Source organism: Argentina silus (assembly GCF_951799395.1).
Source record: "Argentina silus genome assembly, chromosome: 15".
Taxonomy (NCBI): Eukaryota; Metazoa; Chordata; class Actinopteri; order Argentiniformes; family Argentinidae; genus Argentina; species Argentina silus.
In genome coordinates this window covers 8,965,703-8,988,202 of record NC_139669.1, presented here as the reverse complement: position 1 = coordinate 8,988,202, position 22,500 = coordinate 8,965,703, and the positions used below count along the sequence as shown (strand labels likewise).

Sequence of the window (22,500 nt, the reverse complement as noted above, 5' to 3'; positions counted from 1 at the left end):
CCACCATATAAAGGAGAGATATGTTACCTGTCCTGGTTTGTCCTGATGTTGGTTGTTTATATCAAACACGTGTCTGTCTGTCCATCCGTCTGTCTGCCTGGTGGTACCAGTATATGCTGATAACCAGGGCCTACAGTATAGAGCAATCTCGTCCTAGCCAAACTCAGACCTGCATATATACACTCCCATGACCCCCTGACCCCTAGGCTTACTGTATCTGACCCCCAGCTTAGGGGTTGACCCCTCAGTAATACTGATGTGCTCTAGACATTCCCAGGATGCCCTGCGGCTCCCAGAGGCCTCTGCTCTTCTGCTGTGATGTTGTGGTACCTGATGGTGATGATGTTGTTGTGTTGAGTCTAGCGCCCCCTACTGTAACAGGCCCAGTGTTTATGTTTGTTTAGAAACCTCCTCTGTGGAAATACATGAAGTAAAGGGTTAATGATGGATGTATGCGTGGCTGTATGGAAGGACAATCAGACAGGAGGCTGTGTGTGTGTGTGTGTGTCTGTGTGTGTGTCTGTGTCTGTGTGTGTCAGAGAGACAAATCACAAGCACAGGAAGATGCTGGAATGTCTTAGAAAGAAAAATTTGAAAATGACTTTGTGTGAAACTGTTGGAATGAAATTAACTTTATACTTGTTTGTTGTCAAATAAAGATGCATTTCTTTACCTATTATGTGTGTATGGTGTGTTGTGACTTATGAACTCAAGAAGAGAACAATACTCAATCTGATAAACCCACTCTAGTCTGCTAAGATGGCAGCAACAGGAAGCTGGCCTGGTTTGACAGTTTTATACCCTGCTTACTCACAGAAGCTGTGAAAGGGAGCCTCCAAGAGACCAAAACGAGCTGTCAGGGGCTTTCCACACACACTTTGGTGTCAGTACTGACGGCCACATTCTTCTGTCTTCCAACTAAGCTGCTCTGGCAACCATCAAAGATCTTATCAAAAACAGACGCATCATTTCACAGACAGTTTTGCAACTTGTGGTTAATTGAGAGAAACATGCGTAAGTACTGAAAAAATATGTTTTTATAAAACCCTGAACATTTTAGCGAAGTGCTGCCAAGTATCTACAGTTCAACATGGTCCCTCAGGGCGTTCTCTCCCCCGCCTTTTCACAGTTTGCAATTAACATTGGAATTCACTGGAATGTGAGGACAACACTGTATTCAGTTTACAGCAAAGCCATCTCTTCCCATCCCTTTCTTCTTATTTCATCTCTCTTTCTCTCTCAGTGTCCCACTGTCTCAGGGTGTGTCTTTGGTCTGGGGGGGCCTCATCATCTGCAGTGTTCCTGCCTGACACTGCTCACATTTTAATCCTCTTCCAGAATGTTAGAGTCATATTGGAGTCAGGGTCATGTTTTAGTCCCCAGGTCAGGCCTTGCTTTCCCCGGCAGCGCAGGACAGGCGCCTGGAGAGAGAGAAGCTCTCTGGCATCTCAGGTCTGCTCAGACGCCTCCTGAACTCGTCTGTGGTGAAGTAGTACATGAGGGGGTCCAGCACAGAGTTGAGGCTGGCCAGGCAGAGGGTGACAGGGTGGCATCGCAGCACAAGGTCCCTCAGGGCACAGCTGCCCAGACTATTGGCCTTGACCAGGAAATCCAGGGGCATTGTGATGTGGTAGGGTGCGAAGCACACCAGGAACACACCGGCACAGCTCAGCACCATCCTGAACGCCCTCCGCTTCTCCCCCTTGTCCTGCACCCCTCCTTCCTCCTTTTTTTGCAGGCTCCCCGCAGTCAGACAAGCGCAGGCTAGCACTAGGACCAGGGGTACGATGAACCCCACCAGCTCTGCTCCTATCATGAGGGTCCAGCCTGTCGAAGCACTGATGTGCCTCATGGGCAGCTCAGAGAAACATACAAGGGCAGGGCTAGCTATGGGGCTGGGGCTGGGAGAGAGGTTAGGGGTCGGGTTGAGTTGGGGGATAGGGGTAGAGTGGTACGAGTCAAGGCTGGGGTCAGTGTTGGAGTGTCGGAGCAGGGGGAAGGGGAGACAGCCGAGGCAGACAAGCAGCCAGCCGGCAAGACACAGACACACGTCTCCCCTCCGTCGGGACGAGCTGTAGCGCAGCGGGCGGATGATGAGCTCGCAGCGCCGCACGCTCACACACACCAGGAAGAAGATGGAGGCGTACATGTTGACGTACTTCAGGTAGAAACAGAACATACAGAGTGGGTGGCCGAACGGCCAGGTTTGGTTCAGGTAGTAGTAGATACGCAGAGGCAGAGACAATACCTGGGGGGTAAGAGACACAGATAGTCATACCTCCACTTGGAGTAAGAGAGGACAGGCTCATTGCAATTGCAGGGAATGGAATGAGGGTGATTGTGTGTTTGATACCATTCCTCATTCCATTCCATGCATTACAATGAGCCTGTCCTCCGATTTCTACCTCCACCAGCCTCCACTGGTATAAAGCTTGTTACGCATCCACATGAATTGTAAAGAAAGTAAACAGCTTATAACACATCCTCTGGTGCAGTATAGAGCTCACAGTGGTTAAATAGAAATAATCAATAATTTATTAAAAAGTAGGTCACCTGCAGTAGGTCAGCCACAGCCAGGTTCATCATGAAAACAATGGCTCTCTTGGTTTCTCTGATGTACGCCCGAAACACCCACAGCGCCAGCACATTAGCCAGAAGCCCCGGCGCCAGGATCACGCCGTAGACCACCGCGTACACATGGTGCTGGTAGCTACGTAGGTCGGCACTAGTCTCACAGCTACCCGTCTGATTGGATGCGCTCATCTTAACAATGCCCACCCCCTCCTGGGTTCAGTCACTGGTCAAGGATGTGTGTCAATCACTTCGCTGACCAATAAAGAGGCTCTCTTCTCTCGGAGAGAGAAAGGAGTCCCTGTGTGTTTAGGCCCCTGAGTAGAGGTCTGTGAGTCCGTCAAAGTCTGTGTGTCTGTCCAGACTGTCCCTCATATCTGTCCATGTTCAATCCATGTCAGCTCATCCCTGTTTACCACTGTCATGCAGCAGAGTGTCTCCATGGTCTTTGGAGAAGGAGTCCTACATCGGTGTCGAGCTGTTTGTGACTATCTTCCTCTCTCTCTCAGTCCCAGTTCAGTCTCAGTCCCAGTGTCAGCACTCCTGGAGAGGTAGCAGAGAGTAAAATAGAGAGCAATAAGGAAAGGATGTTAAGGGCACTGAACAGGTGGGCACAACAACAGGCTAGTCTTTTTTTTAGGTGTTTTTATGTATTTATGTAGACATAGCTCTGTGTTTGTTTCCTCATCGGTCTCTGATGTTGACATGTTTTGCATCTTGTTTTACTTGCTGAGGTGAACATGCAAGTGACTTCCTGGTTAGCGAGAGGAGTTCTCTCTCTCTGCCTGCCAGCCTGCCTCTGCCTCTACCCATTGCTCTCTCTCTCTCTCTCTCTCTCTCTCTCTCTCTCTCTCTCTCTCTCTCTCTCTCTAAAACATTCACACAACACGCGCAGAGTGGTTAGAGCTGCAGCCCTGACAAAACCCTTCGGGGAATTCGAAGGCCTTCAACCACAGATATATCTATGCTTACAGTGTGTATGTGTTGCCAGTTTTCTCTTAGCAACTCTGTGATGGTGTTGCAGATGTTACATTTGGAGCGAAAGTAATGTGGTTAGAACAGGGTGAAGAGAACAGGGTGAAGTTTTCACCTCCTGTGTTTTCACCTCCTGTGAGAACCAGGCACGGGTGTCATTCTCAGCAGAGAGAAATAGCAGGCTGTGGTTATTCTCTTCCTTAATCCGTTTTTATGTTAAATGTTACTAATGTTAACACTTAAAGTAACTGTACAACATACTGTCTTTTCTGCAGAACTTTACAGTAAGTGTGAACTGTGATTATATTGTCTTTATCCAATCACCTCATCAGCAGTCTCCTTTCCTTCTCAGTCACTGGGAAACAGCAAAGAGAAAATACCGGAAAAGGTATTGTATGTGCTTCATGACATGATAGAACACAAATGATTTATGAGCATATTAATAAAGAGCAAAGTTGGTATCTAGGAATGTACTCTGTTTCTAGTGAGGGGCCTCTCCAGTATTTCCTGTTGGAGTCAGCAGCATCCATTATGAGGTCAGAGATCACAGTACAGAACCTCCGAACCGCGAGTCCCATGTTGCACTGCTGTTGCTGGATTGCCTCCCAGCTGTGTGCTGAAGCCAGCTGAGGTCAGTAATCCCTCCCTTCCTGATGATGATATCTGTCAGACACTCATGAAGGAGGAGGAGGAAGAGGAGAAGGAGGAGGAGGAGGAGAGAAGGAGGAGGAGGAGACGAGAAGGCGGAGGAGAGGGGGTGAGGAGTAGGAGGAGAGGAGGAGGAGGCGGAGGAGGAGTAGGAAGAGGAGGAGGAGGAGGAGAGGAGGAGGAGGAGGAGAGAAGGAGGAGGAGGAGACGAGAAGGCGGAGGAGAGGGGGTGAGGAGTAGGAGGAGAGGAGGAGGAGGCGGAGGAGGAGTAGGAAGAGGAGGAGGAGGAGGAGAGGAGGAGGAGGAGGAGAGGAGGAAGACTAGGAGGACCAGGAGGAGTGAGTCTGAACATGCGTTTGACTGCCTCCCTGTGGAGCTCCTAAAAAAGAGATATAAACTCCCCAGAGTTCTGGAGTCACTTAGCTAGATCCACTCTGCTCCTCTCTGTTCCATTCCCCTCTCCCATGCTTCTCAGGCCTGTGGGCCAGGTCAGATTACACTTGATCTCTCCAGTCCTCCTCTGACTGCCTCCAGAGACCTTTGACCCAGTGGTTGGGAATGATTGGGGCGTCTGTGGGAAGTCCCCTGCTGTGGGATTCCATCTCTATCTTCAGTAACTAACCTGATCCGGTCTCCCACTCGATTACTTTGCCACTCACCCTGTCTTCCTCTCTACCTCCCACCCATTCACTCATTCAGCCTCCCATCCTGTCTCCCACTCTATTAGTGGAGGCTGGTCAAGGTAGAAATCGGAGGACGGGCTCATTGTAATGTATGGAATGGTAAGTGGAACGTTAGCAAACATACCAGCCTCCACAGAACTACACCTCCCAGCCTCCCACTCTACTTCTCACCACGGCTCTCACACTGTTTTACGCTGATGAGCTTAAAATAAATGTCAACTTCTATCATAACCTATCATAACATGTCTCTCTGTGTTGTTGCCCTATCACAACAGGTCTCTCGGGGGAGCTGACACCCACCTACATCATCATAGCAAGAGCTTACTCTTCCAACATTCGGGCGGCAGTTTCCCCTAAACTTGAAGTCCATGTAGTGATACAAAGCTTCTCAAAAGGTTATTGCAATATAGGATGTAGAGCTGACACAATTGCCAATTCTATGTGACAAAGAACAATGTCTATTGAACTGGGTATATTTCTACCTGAATACTATGTGTAACATTCCAGCCTGAAGTAAAAACCCCACATCTTGCCAGTGGAAACTCTGTGTTTTCTACTCTGTGAGTCATTTCTCTGTGGGTCTGCTGCTGTCTACTGCTGCCCCAGCTAGAAGCAGCATCTTCTTCCCGTATTGAGAGTGTATGTGTGTTTGTTTTGTTGTTGTTGTGTTGTTTCGTGTGTGTGTGTGTGAGTGTGTGTGTGTGTGTGTGTGTGTGTGTGTGTGTGTGTGTGTGTGTATAGCAGTGAGGCCCTTGCACATGCACTTGGACAGGCTTCAGCCATCATCCCTTACCCAGACACTCCACTGTTCCCCTTCCACCCACCCACCCACACATACACCCACCAATACACACACACACACACACACACACACACACACACACACACACACACACACACACACACACACACACACACACTCACTCCTCCACATATCAGACATTCCACACTGTGGAGAAACATATGAGACCTCCCATGAGGCCTGACTACACAGCTAAAGCATTCTGTTACCCTCCCCTCCCCTCACACATACACACTAACACTCAAACACTCACACAAATACACACTAGTGCACCCATGTTAGCAGAGAGTATACAACAGCACAGTCTCAGTGTTGATAATGGGTATCTTACCTCAATGCTCTGATGTGTGTCCATATGGCTTGACTTTTCCGTCTCCCTTGGAGGTAAAAGGCAGTGAGAGTGTTCCTCCGCTAACTCTGACAGCCACACAAACTCTCTCCCCTCTCTTTCTCTCCCTCCTCCTCTCTGCCCTCTCTCTCTCTCCCTCCCACTCTCTCACTCGCTCTCTCTCGCGCGCTCTCTCTCTCTCTCTCTCGCCACTCACAGAAGTTGATCACAGATAGGACTTCCTGCCTGTGCGTGGGTGTGGTTTTAGTTTTGAAACCATCACTTCTGTTATTCAGGTCACTTCTGTTCGGTTAATCAGACTCACTCAGGGGAGGCTGGTGGAGGTAGAAATCGGAGGATGGGCTCATTGTAATGCATGGAATGGAATGGAATTGATACCATTCTGTTCCATGTATTACAATGAACCCATCCTCTGATTTCTGCCTCCACTGGACTCACTGATTATGGACATCATCTGCTGATGTGGATGATGATGAGGATGAGTCACGCAGTTTTCTATCTCTATGGTTTCACACTGGGGATGAGATGAGAGGCTGAAAACAGCCTCCCCTGAGAGCTCAGATCCCTCTCAGTCTCTCTGCGTCTGTGTGTGTGTGTGTGTGTGTGTGTGTGTGTGTGTGTGTGTGTGTGTGTGTGTGTGTTTTGGAGGGTTCAAGTCTGAATATAAACACAATACTCATCTAGCCTCTCCCCGTTACCATGCTAATAAGGAACTAAAACCTGTGGCTGTTTACATTCAGTACTCGATGATTCACAGTGCACTCACACATACACACAATCATACACGTGATCATTCACATGGTTGCACACACACACTCACACGCAGGAAAGCGCAAACACATGTACGTCTGGTTGTCACTGGCTGTTTACAATGTTCTCAGACAATGGAAATTAGATGGGTGGGGAAATTTCATCTGCAAACAATTTGCATACTATACTGATACTGTTAGACAAGTTGTTTGTTGTCATTTGTGTGTTTTCTAAGCAGCAAGTCTCTCTCTGTCTGTCTGTCTGTCTGTCTGTCTGTCTGTCTGTCTGTCTGTCTGCCTGTCTGTCTGCCTGTCTGTCTGTCTGTCTGTCTGTCTGTCTGTCTGTCTGTCTGTCTGTCTCTCTCTCTCTCTCTCTCTCTCTTTTTCTCTCTCATATTTTGGAACACTGACAGACTAGAACTGCCATCAAGATTAAGGAGGAGATGAAGAGGGAGGGAGGAGGGAGGAGGGGGTGCTAAGGGAGGACCGAGGAGGTGGAGGAGGAGAGTGAGACAAACACCTGGCCGTTCTGAGCCTTAACGTCTGTGAGGGGCAGAGGTTGGGGTTGCCATAGCGAAGAGAGGTGCAAAGTGACAGTTCAACCGTCAAACCTCAGAGCCTGGCAACATCTGGTTTCCATGGTAGCAGAGTGAGCTGCCTGCTGCCATGTGACTTGTCTACCAACTGTCTCTACCACAAAACCACTGGAGGAAGCTCACACACTTTCGCAATTTCGCACGGTCACAATCATATGCATACAACATAGTCACATCTGTCTGTTCTGCACAGACTGTCACACCTGTACAGTATAGGCAACACAGTCTCTGACGGAGGGGGAGGCTGCCGTGGGTAGAAATCGGAGGACAGGCTCATTGTAATGCATGAAACGGAATGCATTACCATTCATTACCATTTCTCATTCCTTTCCATGCATTACAATGAGCCCACCCTCCGATTTCTGCCTCCACCAGCCTCCCCTGGTTCTGCACCTGCTATGGGAGCTCCTCCTGTCAGTGAGCTAGAAAAACAGAACAAAGGAAGAGACAGAGATGGTAACAAGCCAAGCACACTTCTGCTTTATTTACAACACGATCATGATTCACACAGGTCACGGTTTCCGTCAATAGCTTTTTTTGTAAGATCTATAATTGATGAGCCTTGACTGTGTTTGCATAACTTTACCATGAAGAACATGCTAAATGCTCTCAGTGTTCAGCTTTGATCTGTGATCTGCCTTCAACTCAGACACACAAGTGTATGGTGGTGACACAGATGCACTGTATATCACTGGTGTTTGATACCATTCCTCAGTCCATTCCATGCATTACAATGATCCCGTCTTTCTAATTTCTACTTCCACCAGCCTCAGACACTGTAGCTTTATACTGCATTGCATGACCTGGGATGTACTGAGATGACCCTGGTCACACAGTAAATAAAGAATGGACAGCACTCGTTTTTAACGATTTAAAGCGTGTCAATTGAATTGCTGTCCAGACTTTTTTTCCTGTGTGATGTTCTATGAGGAACCCGAACAGTACTTTTTGAAAAAGAGTTAATAAGCATATTGTTCTTACAATATCACAGCAGTTCCAGTTCCGTACACAAAGGCACACATACAGCAGTGGAGGCTGGTGGAGGGAGAAACCCGGAGGACGGGCTCATTACAACGCATGGAATTCTGCCTCCACCAGCTTCTACTAACATACAATCAAAGAAGACTCTTCAGTTCTTCAGTGTAGTAATACTGTCGTGGCGGACTCAAGTGCTGGACTAAAAGCCTCTTCTGAGCTGTTTATATCAGTGCAGTGTCCTCTGAGAGTAGGCAATGTTAAGGTCAAGCAGCGCCAGGGTCAGTTTATACACAGACATCTGTCTCGTGACAGGCATTCTCTACTCATGGGAAAGTCTACTGTTGTTGTCCCCCAACAACTGACTCCATCTTCCTCTTACTCCTCTCAATATGTCATCATAAACAGCTCAATGTTTTAGATACTAATGCCCTGTTAAGGATTAGGGGTTCAGGGATAGAGTCATTGTGATGGAGGAGGAGAAGGAGGTTAAATCCTGTTGGAGGAGGTGTTTTGCTCTCCGGGCTCACGGCTACCCCTGACCTGAGAGACGCCCTCACAGGTGGTGAAGGAGGAGGTGCTCTCCAAGCTCATGAGTCTGCTCCTGAGCTGAGAGGAGCTCTGAGAGGTGAAGGAGGAGGTGCGTCTGGTGAGGTGCTGTCTGAACTCTGCTGTGAGGAAGTAGTAGAGGAGGGGATTGAGACAGCAGCTGAGGCTGGCCAGGCACAGAGACACTGGGTGGAACCGACGCACCCCCAGCTGCGTGGGGCAATGGGACACCAGCTCCTGGGACACCATCAGGTACAGCAGGAAGCTGATGTGGTACGGGGCGAAGCAGAACAGGAAGAGGGCCGAGCAGCTCAGTACCATACGCAGGGCGCGGCGCTTCTCCCCGTCGGTCTGTTTGTCTGTCTGTCTGTCCGCCTGTCTGTCCGTCTGGCGGGCTGCGCTGGAAGAGAGTCGGGCGTGGCGGGCCTGAGGGCTGTAGGGGGCTTGGTGGTTCTGGTTGTGGTGGTCCTGGCCCTGTCTCTGACTGAGAGAGTGGACAATTCTTATGGAGCAGTAGAGGATGGTGGTGAACGGCAGCAGGAAACCAAACAGCTCGGCCAGAGTCATCATGGCTGCCGCCAGGGGGAGGGGCAGCCGCCGCGTGGGCAGGTCCTTAAAGCAGCCAGTGATGGGCGGGTTGACCGGGTTTGGACTGTGCTGTGGGCTGAGGCTGGGGCTGAGGCTTGCATATAAGGGTGAGATATAGGGCTGGGTGTGGCCGGGGGTATAGGGGTTTGGGTTCAGGCTAAAGTTTGCCCTGCCGGTGGTATTGGTGGTACTTCTCATCAGGATGAAGGGTGAACAGCCCAGTCCCACCACCACCCACACGGCGGCGCTGATCACCAGGTCGTAGCGTCGTCTCCACCGCCGGGCACAGAACGGGTTTAGCAGAAAGACACACCGCTGCACACTGATACACACCTGGGAGGAGAGGAAGAAGGATTAGACAGTGATAACGTTTCTATCAATCAATCAATCAATCAATCAATCAATCAATCAATCTATCTATCTATCTATCTATCTATCTAGCAATCAATCTATCTATCTATCTATCTATCTATCTATGCATCTATCTATGCATCTATCCATCCATCCATCCATCCATCCATCCATCCATCCATCCATCCATCCATCCATCCATCCATCCATCCATCCATCCATCCATCCATCTATCTAGCGGTTGTGCTCACCAGGAAGGCGATGGATGCGTACATGTTGAGGTATTTCAGGTAGAAGCAGAGCAGGCAGACAATGCGTCCAAAGGGCCAGGTGTGGGTGAAGTAGTAGTAGATCCTGAGAGGCAGGGAGAGGACATGGGCCAGGTCTGCCAGCGCCAGGTTGATCATGAAGATCACAGCCTTGGTCTTCTTACTGTGGGGAGCACATAGGAGGCAGGCACTGAATAGAGAATATAGGTAAAAGGGAGGGGGTGTATGTGTGCCCACACATGTGTGTGTGTGTGTGTGTGTGTGTGTGTGTGTGGGGGGGGGGGGGTGGGTGTGGGTGTGTGTGTGTGTGTGTGTGTGTGTGTGTGTGTGTGTGTGTGTGTGTGTGTGTGTGTGTGTGTGTGTGTGTGTGTACCTGATGTGTCTGCACAGCACCCAGAGTGCTACGGTATTAAGCAGGAGTCCAGGCACGAAGAGCAACAGATAGAAGTAGGTATACAGCTGGTCCATCCGCTGCTCCCAGCCAATCAGCAGATCGTGGGAACATTCCGGGGAGGAGGAGTTGCCCCTCAAAGCCGACACATTCAAACTCATACTTCGCACAAACATAAACACACACACTGACGTACTGTACAACCACACACACACACACACATGCTCAGGGCTCAAAACGCTAATGCAGTATTTACACAGTATTCTATAAACACACGTTATTTGTGAGGCCAAATAAAACTCCAAAAATAAAACAACGGTTTTGTATTGTAAATGCAGGAGTTATTTCAAAACCTGCCCACTCACTCTCTCTCTTTCTCACGCACCTTCACACACACTCATTTTGGTTCCATAGCAGCACCTGTAACAAAGGGGGAGGAGGAGAGACGACACAGAAACAAAAAACAATGTGATCAAACCACAGACTGACACGGAGCATCTGCAGAATAAACTGACGCATTACTCTGAGCAGAGCAGACGGAGAAACAGGGGAGACAGGAGCCTTTTCTCAGTTGTTAAGAACACGACTCCTCATGTCCTCTCCTCCAGCCTCCACTCGCGTCCTACTAAGAAACACATTGGAGGAGAAGATGGCAGGTTCCTCCCCTTACATACATATTCTCCTCCAATGCTTTTTGGAGGACGAAGAGGAGTCGTGTTCCTAACAATTGAGAAAAGGCCACAGTGTCCAGTCAGTATGTCTTACTACCATCATCCCAACAGGGTCTATTGTAATACAGTGTATATTGTAATACAGTGTATATTGTAATACAGTGTATATTGTGTGCTGCACTACAGCAACCTTGTACTGAGTTAACTCTCTTTAGTATTAGGCTGTTCTGAAGATCAGGGGAGGAAATCAGAGGTCATTGTAATACATGGAACGGAATGAGCAACTTCCTGCAGTTACACTGGGGTGGACGCGTGTTTGACACCATTGCCCGTTCCATTGCATGCAAATACAATCCTCCGATTTCTACCTTCACCAGCCCCCACTGCTGTAAGTCATATACTGGGCAGGTTGGACATCATGTGGGTAAGATCCCATTGTGTCATATTGAGTGCCTGTCGGTTGAGGCTCTGAGCATCGTGTAGGAAAGACACCACCAGTCGCTGGACAATAGGGCAGATTGTAATAAATCGGAGCACCCCCCAGCCCAGTGGAACGGCAGAAAGTTCGGCAAAGTGAAAGAGAGTAGTTCCTCTGCTTATCAAATGAACTATCACAGCCTCGAACCAAGATTAGCCAACTCCCTTCCTGATCTAACCCCGGAGGGGGAGAGAGAGCGAGAGAGAGAGAGAGAGAGAGAGAGAGAGAGCGCAATGGGTAGAGGCAGAGGCAGGCTGGCAGGCAGGCAGGCTGGCAGGCAGGCAGGCAGGCAGGCAGGCAGGCAGGCAGGCAGGCAGGCAGGCAGGCAGGCAGGCAGGCAGGCAGGCAGGCAGGCAAGCTGTCCCATGTGATGTCCAGTAAGAAGAACAATTTTTCTCACTGTTCATCAGCAAGTGATGATGTCAAGTTCTCACCTGCTGCTACATACTGTCATACCCAGACAGACAGACAGACAGACAGACAGACATACAGAGAGACAGACAGACAGACATACAGAGAGGCAGACAGACAGACATACAGAGAGGCAGACAGACAGACAGACATACAGAGAGGCAGACAGACAGACAGACATACAGAGAGACAGACAGACAGACAGACATACAGAGAGGCAGACAGACAGACATACAGAGAGGCAGACAGACGCACCTTCACACACACACAGGACACGGCATATCTCTAATAAAACTCCTGCTTATAAAGTCACCTGACCAGTGGACAATTTTGCATACTGATCTAGCACAAATGACCAACATCAGAATCCTTCCTAAAAAAAGGCTCAGTCAAATTAACAGGATTCCTCCCCACAGCAACACACCCATATTACAACCCGGCTCCTCTCTACAGCTACATACACAAACTGTATTAACATGTTTATCAGTTTGGACAGAAGATCTTTAGCACCAGTGTTACCTGTGATATGACCTTCGGCTCCCCTTTCCCCTCCAGCTGGGCTCAGTGCTGTGGTGACAAGTCAGACGCCAGGGTGTGATCTCAGCATGTACTTTAACCCTGCAGCAGCTCCAGCTCCACCGCTCACCCTCACACTGCAACACACACACACACACACACAAACACACTTGTGCTTGAGCAGCCACTGAAGACTGTAGGTCTGTGTGTGATTGTGCAGCAGGTTGGTAGCAGTCCTATAGTCTCTGTGGGCGGGTGGGTGTGTGTGTGTGTGTGTGTGTGTGTGTGTGTGCTATGTTGAGAGACTGGTTTCTGCACTGCTCTGTTTTAGCGCTCTCCGTGGTTTCTTGAGCATAGCGAGAGGAAATGCTTTTGAGAGCAGCTCTGCCCCTGCGCTGCTCGTGATGTTATTGTACCGTTAGTTACGTCAGTCGGCCCCTAGCAGCGTCAACAACACAACACAAGAGTGAGACACAGACAGGAAGGCAGTCAGGTAGACAGATAGACAGACAAGCAGGTAGACAGACAGTCATGCAGTTCGGCAGACAGACAGACATACAAAAGAGGACAATGTCCTAAACTATATACCCAAACATACCCCTGCAGAGCTGCACAACTCAGAGTCTGACTCTGCACAGATATTATCTTAAACAGACATTTGCTTCCTCTCATGAAACATGTCAGTTCCTTTTTCTTACTCTTATCATCTGAATATGATTGACATGAGAATGACTGTCTACTTCTGTTGTGATCTACCTCACGATCTCTTCTGCTTGGTTATCATTCATACTTACTTGTATAGTGTGGGTGTAATATTAATAACAATGTTTTTTGTTAAGCACCTTTTAAAGGAGCTAGGTTGGTTGGAAATCTGCCACTTCTGGCCACGACAGTGAAATTCAGTTAGAATTTCCAAACAACATCTTCCCTAATAATAATAGTCCACTCCATATTCGAGCCGGCTTCTGAGCGAGCACATTGATTGGTTCTCACATACTTTGTATTTGCATTTGGGCGAGGCCTCTCATTCCTGGTTCCTTTCGTTGGAGCAAAACGTGATGGGGCGGTTTCTTAGAACAAACATGCCTGAAGGTTTGTTTCGTTGAAAAAGATAAACGATACAGGGGGTATTCCAAGCAGCGTAGTGCGCAGCCCCTTCAGTATCAACTCATCGTGCCGACAGCCAATCTAAGGGCCTCCGTCAACTCTGAAGTCAGGTACAGAGTACTACGGACTTCCACTCGTGCTTCAGCTAGGCTAGTTCAGTGGTAGTGTTAGTGTGGGATAGTAACTACTACAACATCCGCCTAAATGTTCCCCTTTCCTTTAAACATTTAAATAACCCTGGACCCTGCATCTTTCTCAATACTCCACAGTGGCTTACTCTCCTCTTCTCCTCTCCTCCTCTCCTCCCTCTCCTCCCTCTCCTCTTTCATCTGCACTAATCTGAAATCATAGAACAGATTAAACAAAACTGTTGATGTCTGTCAGGTATTTGCTTTCATCAATTATGTTGCTTATATATCAGTGAAGGAAAGGAGACAACAAGAGGAGTGGTGTGATGAGAGAAAGAGAGAGAGAGAGAGAGAGAGAGAGAGAGAGAGAGAGAGAGAGAGAGAGAGAGAGAGAGAGAGAGAGGGAGGGAGAGAGAGAGAGCCATGGGTAGGACAGGCAGGCAGGCAGGCAAGCTGTACCATGTGACTTCCAGTAAGAAGAACTGTTTTTCTCACTGTTCATCTCTGTGGTTTAAAATTAGCAAGTGATGGTGTCCATAGAGAAAGAAGTGTGATCACACCCACCCAGCCTCTGCTCGGCTTCCCTTCAGCTACATACAGAGCAGTGGAGGCTGGTGGAGCTACAAATCGAAGGACAGGCTCATTGTAATGTATGGAATGGAATGAGGAATGGTATCAAACATGTGTGTTGTGTTTGATACCATTCCTCATATCATTCCATGCATTACAATAAGCCTGTCCTCCGATTTCTACCTCCACCAGCCTCTCCTGAGAGTACAGTATAGTAGATACAGAGGCCTTGTCCAAAAACAACTCCTCGTCCTCACCCCCTCGACACTTGTGTCCATCTGACAATATTGGAATTAGGTAAGAAACATGCGAAACATTCCAGAGGGTAAGATGGAGCTGCCATCATTTTTTGAATACCTATCCAATCCTTTCAGATCGACAGTGTCTTGGGGTAGGAGACAGGGGTTGTTTCAGAGGGGACAGGACACACACAGTAGCACCACCAACCGTCTGCTCTGCTCAACTTCTGTCCCATTCTCCAGGCATGGCAAGGGGAGAAGATGAACACACACACACACACACACACACACACACACACACACACACACACACACACACACACACACACACACACACACACACACACACGTTTTGGTGGACCAAAACGTCAAACTTGGCCTTCATTATGGCCAATAGAATGAGCGTTGAAAACGGACAGCGCATAGCTATTGGCTTTACTTCAATCACAGCAGCAAACAGTATTTACTTCTCCCACAGCACTTCCCCCCAGTGCTTGTACACCACACGTTTCTGATTCAGAGCTACACTTCACAGCCATGTGGTTCGCTGAAATAAAATAATAACATATACTTTACTCAGTAAATTCACTCCCACTAAGGCCAGGTTCAAGTCATTGTTATTCTAGGCTTATATGTGCAATAGCCTGGGGACAAGGTTAGAGGTTATTTGCCTTGCTCAAGGGCACGGCAGTGGCTGCATCGTCGTACACTCTCCCTGTCAAAGCCCTCTCCTCTCCATATTGCGGTTCCACCCTCTCACCACCAGAGGGCAGGGCAGTGCTGCTCTCTGTTCAGGTCACAGTATTAAGAGGAAGCAGTGATGGTGACACATTTCCTCAATCCTCCCACCATATAGATAGGCTATTATAGTTACCTTTGTTAAGACTTTAGGATCAGGACAGGTCTTCATTGTAACATTTGTATCTCCATTAGATCACCTGTAATAAACAATGAATACATACATTAAAAAAACTAAACATTAAAACCTAGTTATTACATCTTATGCAATAACTTCACATGAACAGTTTAAGAACCATTGTGAGTAGTTTGAGTTAAGTATATGATGACCAGGGTTAACATGTATCTACATTGAGCACACAGAGGGGTACGGTCACTACCAATGCAGTCCCTCACCCTATTCCTGTGTCCCCCTCCCTTCCTGTCTGACCTCAAAGTGTCATCCACCCCCCCCCCCCCCTTACATCTCACTCATCCTTCTCTCTATCTCTTTCTCTTCCTGCTCAGTTCTATCCTCACCAGCTGTCTCCACTAACATTTCCCCATGACACTCCTCCACCACCCCCCTCCTGTCCCTCTGTCTCTGTCTCCTCTCCCTCTCTGCCTCCCCCCCCCCCCCCCACCCCTCTCACGTCCCCCTGTCCGCCTGTTGTAGATGTCTTTGCAGGCAGATGCACATGCCCATGCCACTCATTCAGGGAAAGGCCACCTAGATATAGGATTACTAGATCAACAACAGTCCTGTCAGCGTCCAGTCCTGCACACACACACACACACACACATGCACAAGTGCACGCGTCAGAGCAGTTCTAGAATATGTTCCTGCTCCCGGCTGGCTCTGCTGACAAGCATGACACTAGTGATGCTTTCAATGTACTTACAAATGTCCCTTGTTGAAATCCATATATCAGGGTGACACTCTGTAACACTGCAAGAGAGTGACAAACAACATGGAAAAACAAAATGTTGCATAATTTCCCAGACTGCGCTCCATGCCTCCCTAAAGTACGTGCCAGAGCAGGCTGTGTGTGTGTGTGTGTGTGTGTGTGTGCATGTGTGTGTAACTGTGTAAGAGACTTAGAGCAGCTCTGCAGTCCTAGGCCAGATTAAAGCAGAGAGAACTCATTCAGAAGGAGACAATGGGCCATTGCTCCAGTCATAATAAGCATTTGGCCCTGGATCCAAACAGCGGCTCACAGGCCCGGGTTTCTGATTGGATAAGAGCTGACCTCTGGCTCTCAGGACAAGCCCACATAAGGAACTCTCAGGACAAGCCCACATAAGTGAAAATAAACAACTTAACCATCACACCCCCTCTCACCCCTAATCTGCAGTCTCCCAGCCCAGGCCTGCACCTGCTCAGAGTGGGGGAGGACTGTACCAAGGGCAAGAGAGAGAGGGGCAGACTGATAAACACAGCCAAACCAATGGTTCTGAACAGGGTTTTAATGGCTTCAGTCAGCTGCAGTGAGACACCTATACACGTAGACTCAACTCAGCAGGTCAAAGTGCTGCTGTGTTACAATAACAGTGGAAATCTTCATCACACTAAATAGTGTCAGGACAAATTCTCTTAGGAACAATACAACAATATAGCCTGATCCATACAATAGGAACAACACAGCTTTAACAACAATACACAACAGCACACAATATAACTCAATAGAGAACAATGAGAAAATCTCATCACAAAAAAATACATCTGCAATTCAGTGCATTTGTGTGTGTGTGTGTGTGTGTGTGTGTGTGTGTGTGTGTGTGTGTGTGTGTGCGTGTGTGTGTGTGTGTGTGTGTGTGTGTGTGTGTGTGTGTGTGGCGGGGCGGGGGGGGGGGGGGGGTCTGTATGTGTGTGTGTGTGCGTATTAAGCCTGAGTAAGATAATCTCAAAGTCTCAATGAGAGTCAGCATGGATGGCTCTGATCCATCAGAATCACACAGGTATGTCCAAGTCTCCCTGGACTCTCTGGACCAAATGCAGTGTTCCTCAGGGTTCTGTCCTCCTCCGTCCGACTCGACATGGAAGTCCATACATACACACACATTCCTCTGCTCTCCTGCGGGGGTTAATCCCTAAAGCCCAGGCTGTACTTCAGGAATTACCTCAGGTCTTTACTAATCTGTTCAGTTATGTGTTTTTCACTTCCACCGCCAAACTGCTGATCATTTTATTAGTGAAAGCAGGTTCAAGTTCAAGTTCAAGACCTCAGTCCCTGAAACTCCATCTCCACATGTCCTCTGTCTGTCTGTCTGTCTGTCTGTCTGTCTGTCTGTCTGTCTGTCTGTCTGTCTGTCTGTCTGTCATCTCTCTCTCTCCTGTAGGGTCAGAACTGGGTCTCTGAGAGCCCTGTCTCTTTGCCGTTGCTAGCCGGTGTGTGTGTGTCGTGCGTGTCTCTGGTGAGTGTGTGTGTGTCAGGGGTCTCGGTTGTGTCGCTGCGGGGGATGCTCTCGGGCCTGGCCCCGCCCTTGCCCCCCGTGGTCAGGCTCTTCTGGAAACTCTCGGAGGTGAAGTAGTAGACCACCGGGTCCAGGCAGCAGTTGAGGGTGGCCAAACACAGGGTGATGGGGTACAGGGTGCGGGCGAAGCGCTCGATACTGCAGCTGGACAGAGCCTGGGTCCGCACCAGTGCGTAGAGGAAGAGGATGGAGTTGTAGGGGACGAAGCAGATGATGAAGATGGCCAAGTGGACCAGGATCATCCGGAGGACCCGTCTCTTGCTCTCACAGCCATGGCCCACCGTCGCCGGGCGACGGAGCGTCCGCAGAACCATAGAGGAACACACCAGGTTGACCAGCAGGGGGAGCAGGAAACCCACAATCTGGAGCGGAACACAAAAAACGTACAGCAAGTTAACAATAACGGGTTTATCATAACAGGCAAAAGTGTGTGTTCTCACAGCAAATAAGTCATTTTCTGACATCGTGTAATCATTGGGACCCAGTATTGATATCAAGATTGCTAAACTCTAAATAACTCATATAAACGTATAAACATCCATGACTGTTCTGGGGTGAGTTTCCCAAAAGCTGCTTCCCAACAGTAGTACTTGATTCCTCCCAACAACACAGCTGCAAAGCCACATGAGAGTAATCATTGTAAAATCAATGTTTGCAGGTCAGTCTACTTTGCGTGGGCAAACAAAATTCGCTAAATGAAGTACTTTGCTGGTTTAGGAGAGGTGTGGGCCTAGATCAAAACAATAAATGAAATACTACTTAAGCTACGAAGCATTGTTCTACTTGGTCTTGTACATTGCTAGTGAATGACCAATAACACTGTATTAGTAATCAATATGAGAAGCAGCCTTCCTAAGTGATATACATAGATATGGCTGTAGATATGTCTTTAAATCATCACCACTCCCTCCCTTCCTCCCTCACCTCGATGAAGATGGTGATCTTGGACAGGTAGGTCTTCCAAGTGCTCTTGGAGAACCCCTCGAAGCAGGCGGTCGCTCGGTTCGCCCGGTTTATCGTGGAAAAGAACGTGACAGATATCCCTCCTCCCACGATAGTCAGCCACACGACAGCACACACCACCGCTGCATTCCGACGGGTACGTACTGAGCGTGAGCGGAAGGGGTAGACGATGGCGAGGAACCGGTCGACGCTGATGCAGGTGAGGAAGAGCATACTGCCGTAGATGTTAGTGATGAAGGCTGTCCCTGACACCTTGCACAGCCCGTCTCCAAACGGCCAATGCCGGTTGACGTTGTAGAAGACCTTGAAGGGCAACGTGAAGACGAAGACCAGGTCCGACAACGCCAGGTTGGTCATGAACAGAGTGGTCTCGTTGCGGAGCTTCATGCGGAAGCAGAAAACGAAGAGAGCGGCGCAGTTTGTGACCAGCCCCAGGACGAAGACCACGCTGTAGACCACGGAGTACAGGTCATACTTGAACGAGTCGTCGATCCCACAGTCCTCCATCCCAGTCTCGTTCAGCACCAGGCTGGCCATGGTGAGGCCGGGAAGGGGGTTCTCTCTGATTGGATGTCCAGCCGTCAGTGTGTGTGTGTGTGTGTGTGTGTGTGTGTGTGTGTGTGTGTGTGTGTGTGTGTGTGTGTGTGTGTTGGGGTAGGGGTGGGAGGGGGTTGTCAGTGAGGGGTCCACCAGGTGAGCACCCTCCTGGCCATCACGGATACACACTCAGACACACACACACACCCCCCACACAATTAAACACAGTCATACACCCACACACTCAGAAACACAGAGGTTGTGTCTCTGAAGTGCTGGCCTCTCCACAGTGTGCGTATGGGCTGCCGTCCTGCAGAGAGAAACAGGAAAAGAAATAGTTAGTCATAGTCTAACTAAAACTCAACATGTGGAAGTAGTTTAGCCATTCTTGGAGGACAACAGAAACCATTGATACTTCCGCTGTCTTCTAATTTAAGTGGCTAAATATCTTCCACATACCCAGTTCCCTCCTCCACAGATAAACACAGGGAATAGTTAGCCTAATAGTATTTCCTCTCCATATTAAGCGTAATAGTAGTTGAGCACTTGACCTTGGATTCCAAAAACACCCTCCCCTGTCCCTCCTTTTAATTGGAACCACGTAGCAAGCAAATATTTTTATAAAACTGCTTACAAATATTCAAAACACCAGGAGTTAGGGGGAAACATATTTATTAGGCCTAGGCTGGACACACACACACACACACACACACACACACAAACACACACACAGACACACAGACACACAGACACACAGACACACAGACACACACACACACACTACTTAAATCCCCCCCCCCTCCTTTCTCTCTCTCTCTCTCTCTCTCTCTCTCTCTCTCTCTCTGTATGGCAAGGTCAGTCCGTTCTGTTCCAGAGTGAGTGGGTGCCGTTCTCAAGGCAGTGTGGCATGAGAGGGCATGAGTATAAGTGGGCGAGGTGACTGCCTGAGGAGTGCCAGAGCTGTGTTGTATAGTATACACATTCCCATGTAGATTAGGTAGGAGGCTAACCACATTTTTTTACAACGATGCAAATGGACAAATAAAGCATTTGCATGGAAATATACTATTTGTGTGTATCATTTTGTCTTTATATAATGTTTCTTACATGACTATTATTTGATATGGACAACTCAGGGTGGGTTGCCCAACTTTTCAGGCTTTGAATTAGTCAGTCTAACTGGAATAACACTAGCCTGTAAAACTGAGACTAGACTTGCATCATAGACCCGCTGTGGTGGGCATAGTCTCTGCTGCTTCTGCCCTGGGCGACTGGGGCCCACACCCACACACAGACACACACACAGAGGCTGGCCTGTAAGAGTACACAGTCCATCAGACAAGACCAGTGCCAGCTGCAGTGTGACATCTTTATTGCGTTTTCACACGCCTCTCTCAAAGCTTTCATTTCCCCTCACAATACCCTCACTGTACCCTTCTGCTCCACACACACACACACACACACACACACACACACACACACACACACACACACACACACACACACACACACACACACACACACATACACACACTGTAGGTCTCTCAGTCCGAGGCCCTGACACTGCCTGCCTCATATTTAGCTGATGTTAGTGAAGAAGGCCGGAGCTGATTTATATAGAGAATTAGGGGAACTGAATACACCACTTATTTAATGAAGACAAACTGTGGTCCATAGAGTAGGCTTCCTTTCGTTGATATGCTGTACAGGCCTATGAAATGAAATACTGAAATGCCTTAGCATTTCACCTGCTCAGATCTATCTGGGGTCAAACAGTGTGTGTGTGTGTGTGTGTGTGTGTGTGTGTGTGTGTGTGTGTGTGTGTGTGTGTGTGTGTGTGTGTGTGTGTGTGTGTCATACAGCAGCCCAGATCCTGGACTTTGGACAGACAGCTGCAAACATACAGAGTTTCCTCACGGTAAGCAGCACTGAGGCGTTTTGAGAAACATGCCTTCAGGAGCTGCTGGTCTAAAGATATCAGTTTCAGCTTCAACTCAAATCCAGCTGTTCCTTTCTCTCACCGCAGAGACATGATCATGGAGAATGCGGCACCCTGACAGTGAACAACCGAGTGATAGCCAGAAACTCTCAGAAAATCGGTGTACCTGAAATGTACTAGGTATACAGTATACTGTTTTAAGCATAGCGTACAATCAGTGGATCACCAACCAAACATAAACAATTGAGCAAATTCATTTACATGTAAGATTAGTGGTAATTTACATGTACAATTAGTGGTTTGGATAAAGGCCTATCTATCTGTAGCTAGCAAAACTTCATATTATCAGTATTCATAGTCATTGATCATAATCAAGGGGTATATTTTATTATTTGAAATTTCCCAAAATATTGCTATGGCTTTAATTCTAAAGTTAAAAACTTCTCGCCAAGTAATTTAGGAAAACAGGAGCAACCATCCCATGTCAAACCAAAGTTTACCAAATGGCTGATATCCCAAACATCGCATCACTGTGGAAGAAGAAAGTAAACAGATCTTGAGGTAAGACTGGAAGCTGAGTGGTGATGATGACAGCTCACCTCGTTGTCGCCGATGTTTGTCAGTTTAACAGCTCTGATGTGAAGATGACCGGGGAATGGGTCCGAGTTCCAGCTCAGAGTTTCTCCACAAACCTGACGTCGCCGGTTATATGCACCTCCTGTATTTCACCTCCTGAGTGTCCCAGAGTTAAGTCTTTAATGGAAAAAAAATAGAACCAAACAGGAATAAGCGAATAAAATGTCTCTCAAGTTATGTTATTGTCAAAACAAATGATCCTCGATCTCGTATATTGACAAGTTGGCCGCGTAAAATGGGAAAGCGCGTCCAATCCACCGCGCAGTTATCCGTGCTTGTTTGAATGTGTAAGCTCAGCATTGCTTTGGTTTGTGTATGTGTGTGTGTTTGTGTGAGTGTGTGTATAGGCTGGAGGACGGCTTGCATGGCCACAGGAAACGAGACAATAGCACCTCGGTCGCTGGAGGGAGGTTGGGGTGGAACGAGGGGAGCGTGAATGGGGGATTGTCGGAGAGGAGGAGGAGGGTGGGAGGAAGGGAGAAGGGGGCACGGGCTGGTGTCATCAGTAGTTATATTGGGGAGCTGATTGCTATGGGACCAGGTTTGAGCCTTTCTGATTTGTATCTATGATTCTACACCCTCCATCACACACAGATTACCCCTTCAGCCTCTAATAG

At 48.3% G+C, this 22,500-nt stretch overlaps 4 protein-coding genes and 1 long non-coding RNA gene across 8 annotated transcripts in view; 2 read left to right on the top strand and 3 right to left on the bottom strand.

Annotated features, from left to right (window-relative positions):
• The window catches only part of LOC310816023, a 128,435-nt gene extending 127,758 nt beyond the window's left edge, over positions 1 to 677 (top strand). The window contains exon 2 of the long non-coding RNA XR_014554637.1: positions 485 to 677. This is a non-coding gene — a long non-coding RNA (uncharacterized lncRNA). The remainder of the gene's footprint in view (positions 1 to 484) is intronic.
• The window catches only part of LOC310816022 (integral membrane protein 2A-like), a 3,561-nt gene extending 2,884 nt beyond the window's left edge, over positions 1 to 677 (top strand). The window contains exon 6 of the mRNA XM_083686026.1: positions 1 to 677. This exon is cut by the window's left edge and continues 630 nt beyond it. The gene's annotated coding sequence lies outside the window, so the exon portion shown is untranslated.
• Positions 678 to 1,019: 342 nt separating this feature from the next.
• gpr174 (G protein-coupled receptor 174) lies at positions 1,020 to 6,144 on the bottom strand. 2 transcript variants are annotated; one of them, XM_083686024.1, is made up of 3 exons: positions 6,011 to 6,144; positions 2,554 to 3,114; positions 1,020 to 2,248 (listed from the first exon to the last, which is right to left on the bottom strand). In XM_083686024.1, the coding sequence occupies exons 2-3, from the start codon at positions 2,761 to 2,763 to the stop codon at positions 1,385 to 1,387; spliced, it is 1,074 nt and encodes a 357-aa protein (XP_083542150.1). In that variant the 5' UTR covers positions 2,764 to 3,114; positions 6,011 to 6,144; the 3' UTR covers positions 1,020 to 1,384. The 2 variants fall into 2 exon arrangements, with proteins under 2 accessions (XP_083542150.1, XP_083542151.1); XM_083686025.1 differs by lacking the exon at positions 6,011 to 6,144 and adding an exon at positions 3,871 to 4,226.
• Positions 6,145 to 7,830: 1,686 nt separating this feature from the next.
• On the bottom strand, positions 7,831 to 12,915 carry p2ry10 (P2Y receptor family member 10). 3 transcript variants are annotated; one of them, XM_083685501.1, is made up of 5 exons: positions 12,576 to 12,915; positions 10,862 to 10,916; positions 10,479 to 10,691; positions 10,088 to 10,268; positions 7,831 to 9,818 (listed from the first exon to the last, which is right to left on the bottom strand). In XM_083685501.1, exons 3-5 carry the CDS (start codon positions 10,670 to 10,672, stop codon positions 8,838 to 8,840), a joined length of 1,356 nt encoding a protein of 451 aa, XP_083541627.1. In that variant the 5' UTR covers positions 10,673 to 10,691; positions 10,862 to 10,916; positions 12,576 to 12,915; the 3' UTR covers positions 7,831 to 8,837. The 3 variants fall into 3 exon arrangements, with proteins under 3 accessions (XP_083541627.1, XP_083541629.1, XP_083541628.1); XM_083685503.1 differs by having other exon boundaries at positions 10,882 to 10,916; XM_083685502.1 differs by having other exon boundaries at positions 10,479 to 10,916.
• Positions 12,916 to 16,799: 3,884 nt separating this feature from the next.
• Positions 16,800 to 19,509, bottom strand: lpar4 (lysophosphatidic acid receptor 4). The gene is made up of 2 exons (XM_083686202.1): positions 18,733 to 19,509; positions 16,800 to 18,170 (listed from the first exon to the last, which is right to left on the bottom strand). The coding sequence occupies exons 1-2, from the start codon at positions 19,306 to 19,308 to the stop codon at positions 17,676 to 17,678; spliced, it is 1,071 nt and encodes a 356-aa protein (XP_083542328.1). The 5' UTR covers positions 19,309 to 19,509; the 3' UTR covers positions 16,800 to 17,675.
• Positions 19,510 to 22,500: the final 2,991 nt, after the last annotated feature.

Coding starts and splice junctions, on each gene's coding strand:
- p2ry10 (XM_083685502.1), bottom strand. CDS start 10,672: ATGTTTGTGCGAAGTATGAGTTTGAATGTGTCGGCTTTGAGGGGCAAC. Junction 10,269..10,478: donor GTGCTGTGCAGACACATCAG/GTACACACACAC, acceptor TGCTCCCCACAG/TAAGAAGACCAAGGCTGTGA. Junction 9,819..10,087: donor ACGCATCCATCGCCTTCCTG/GTGAGCACAACC, acceptor CTCTCCTCCCAG/GTGTGTATCAGTGTGCAGCG.
- lpar4 (XM_083686202.1), bottom strand. CDS start 19,308: ATGGCCAGCCTGGTGCTGAACGAGACTGGGATGGAGGACTGTGGGATC. Junction 18,171..18,732: donor AGATCACCATCTTCATCGAG/GTGAGGGAGGAA, acceptor GTTCCGCTCCAG/ATTGTGGGTTTCCTGCTCCC.
- gpr174 (XM_083686024.1), bottom strand. CDS start 2,763: ATGAGCGCATCCAATCAGACGGGTAGCTGTGAGACTAGTGCCGACCTA. Junction 2,249..2,553: donor CTGTGGCTGACCTACTGCAG/GTGACCTACTTT, acceptor CTTACCCCCCAG/GTATTGTCTCTGCCTCTGCG.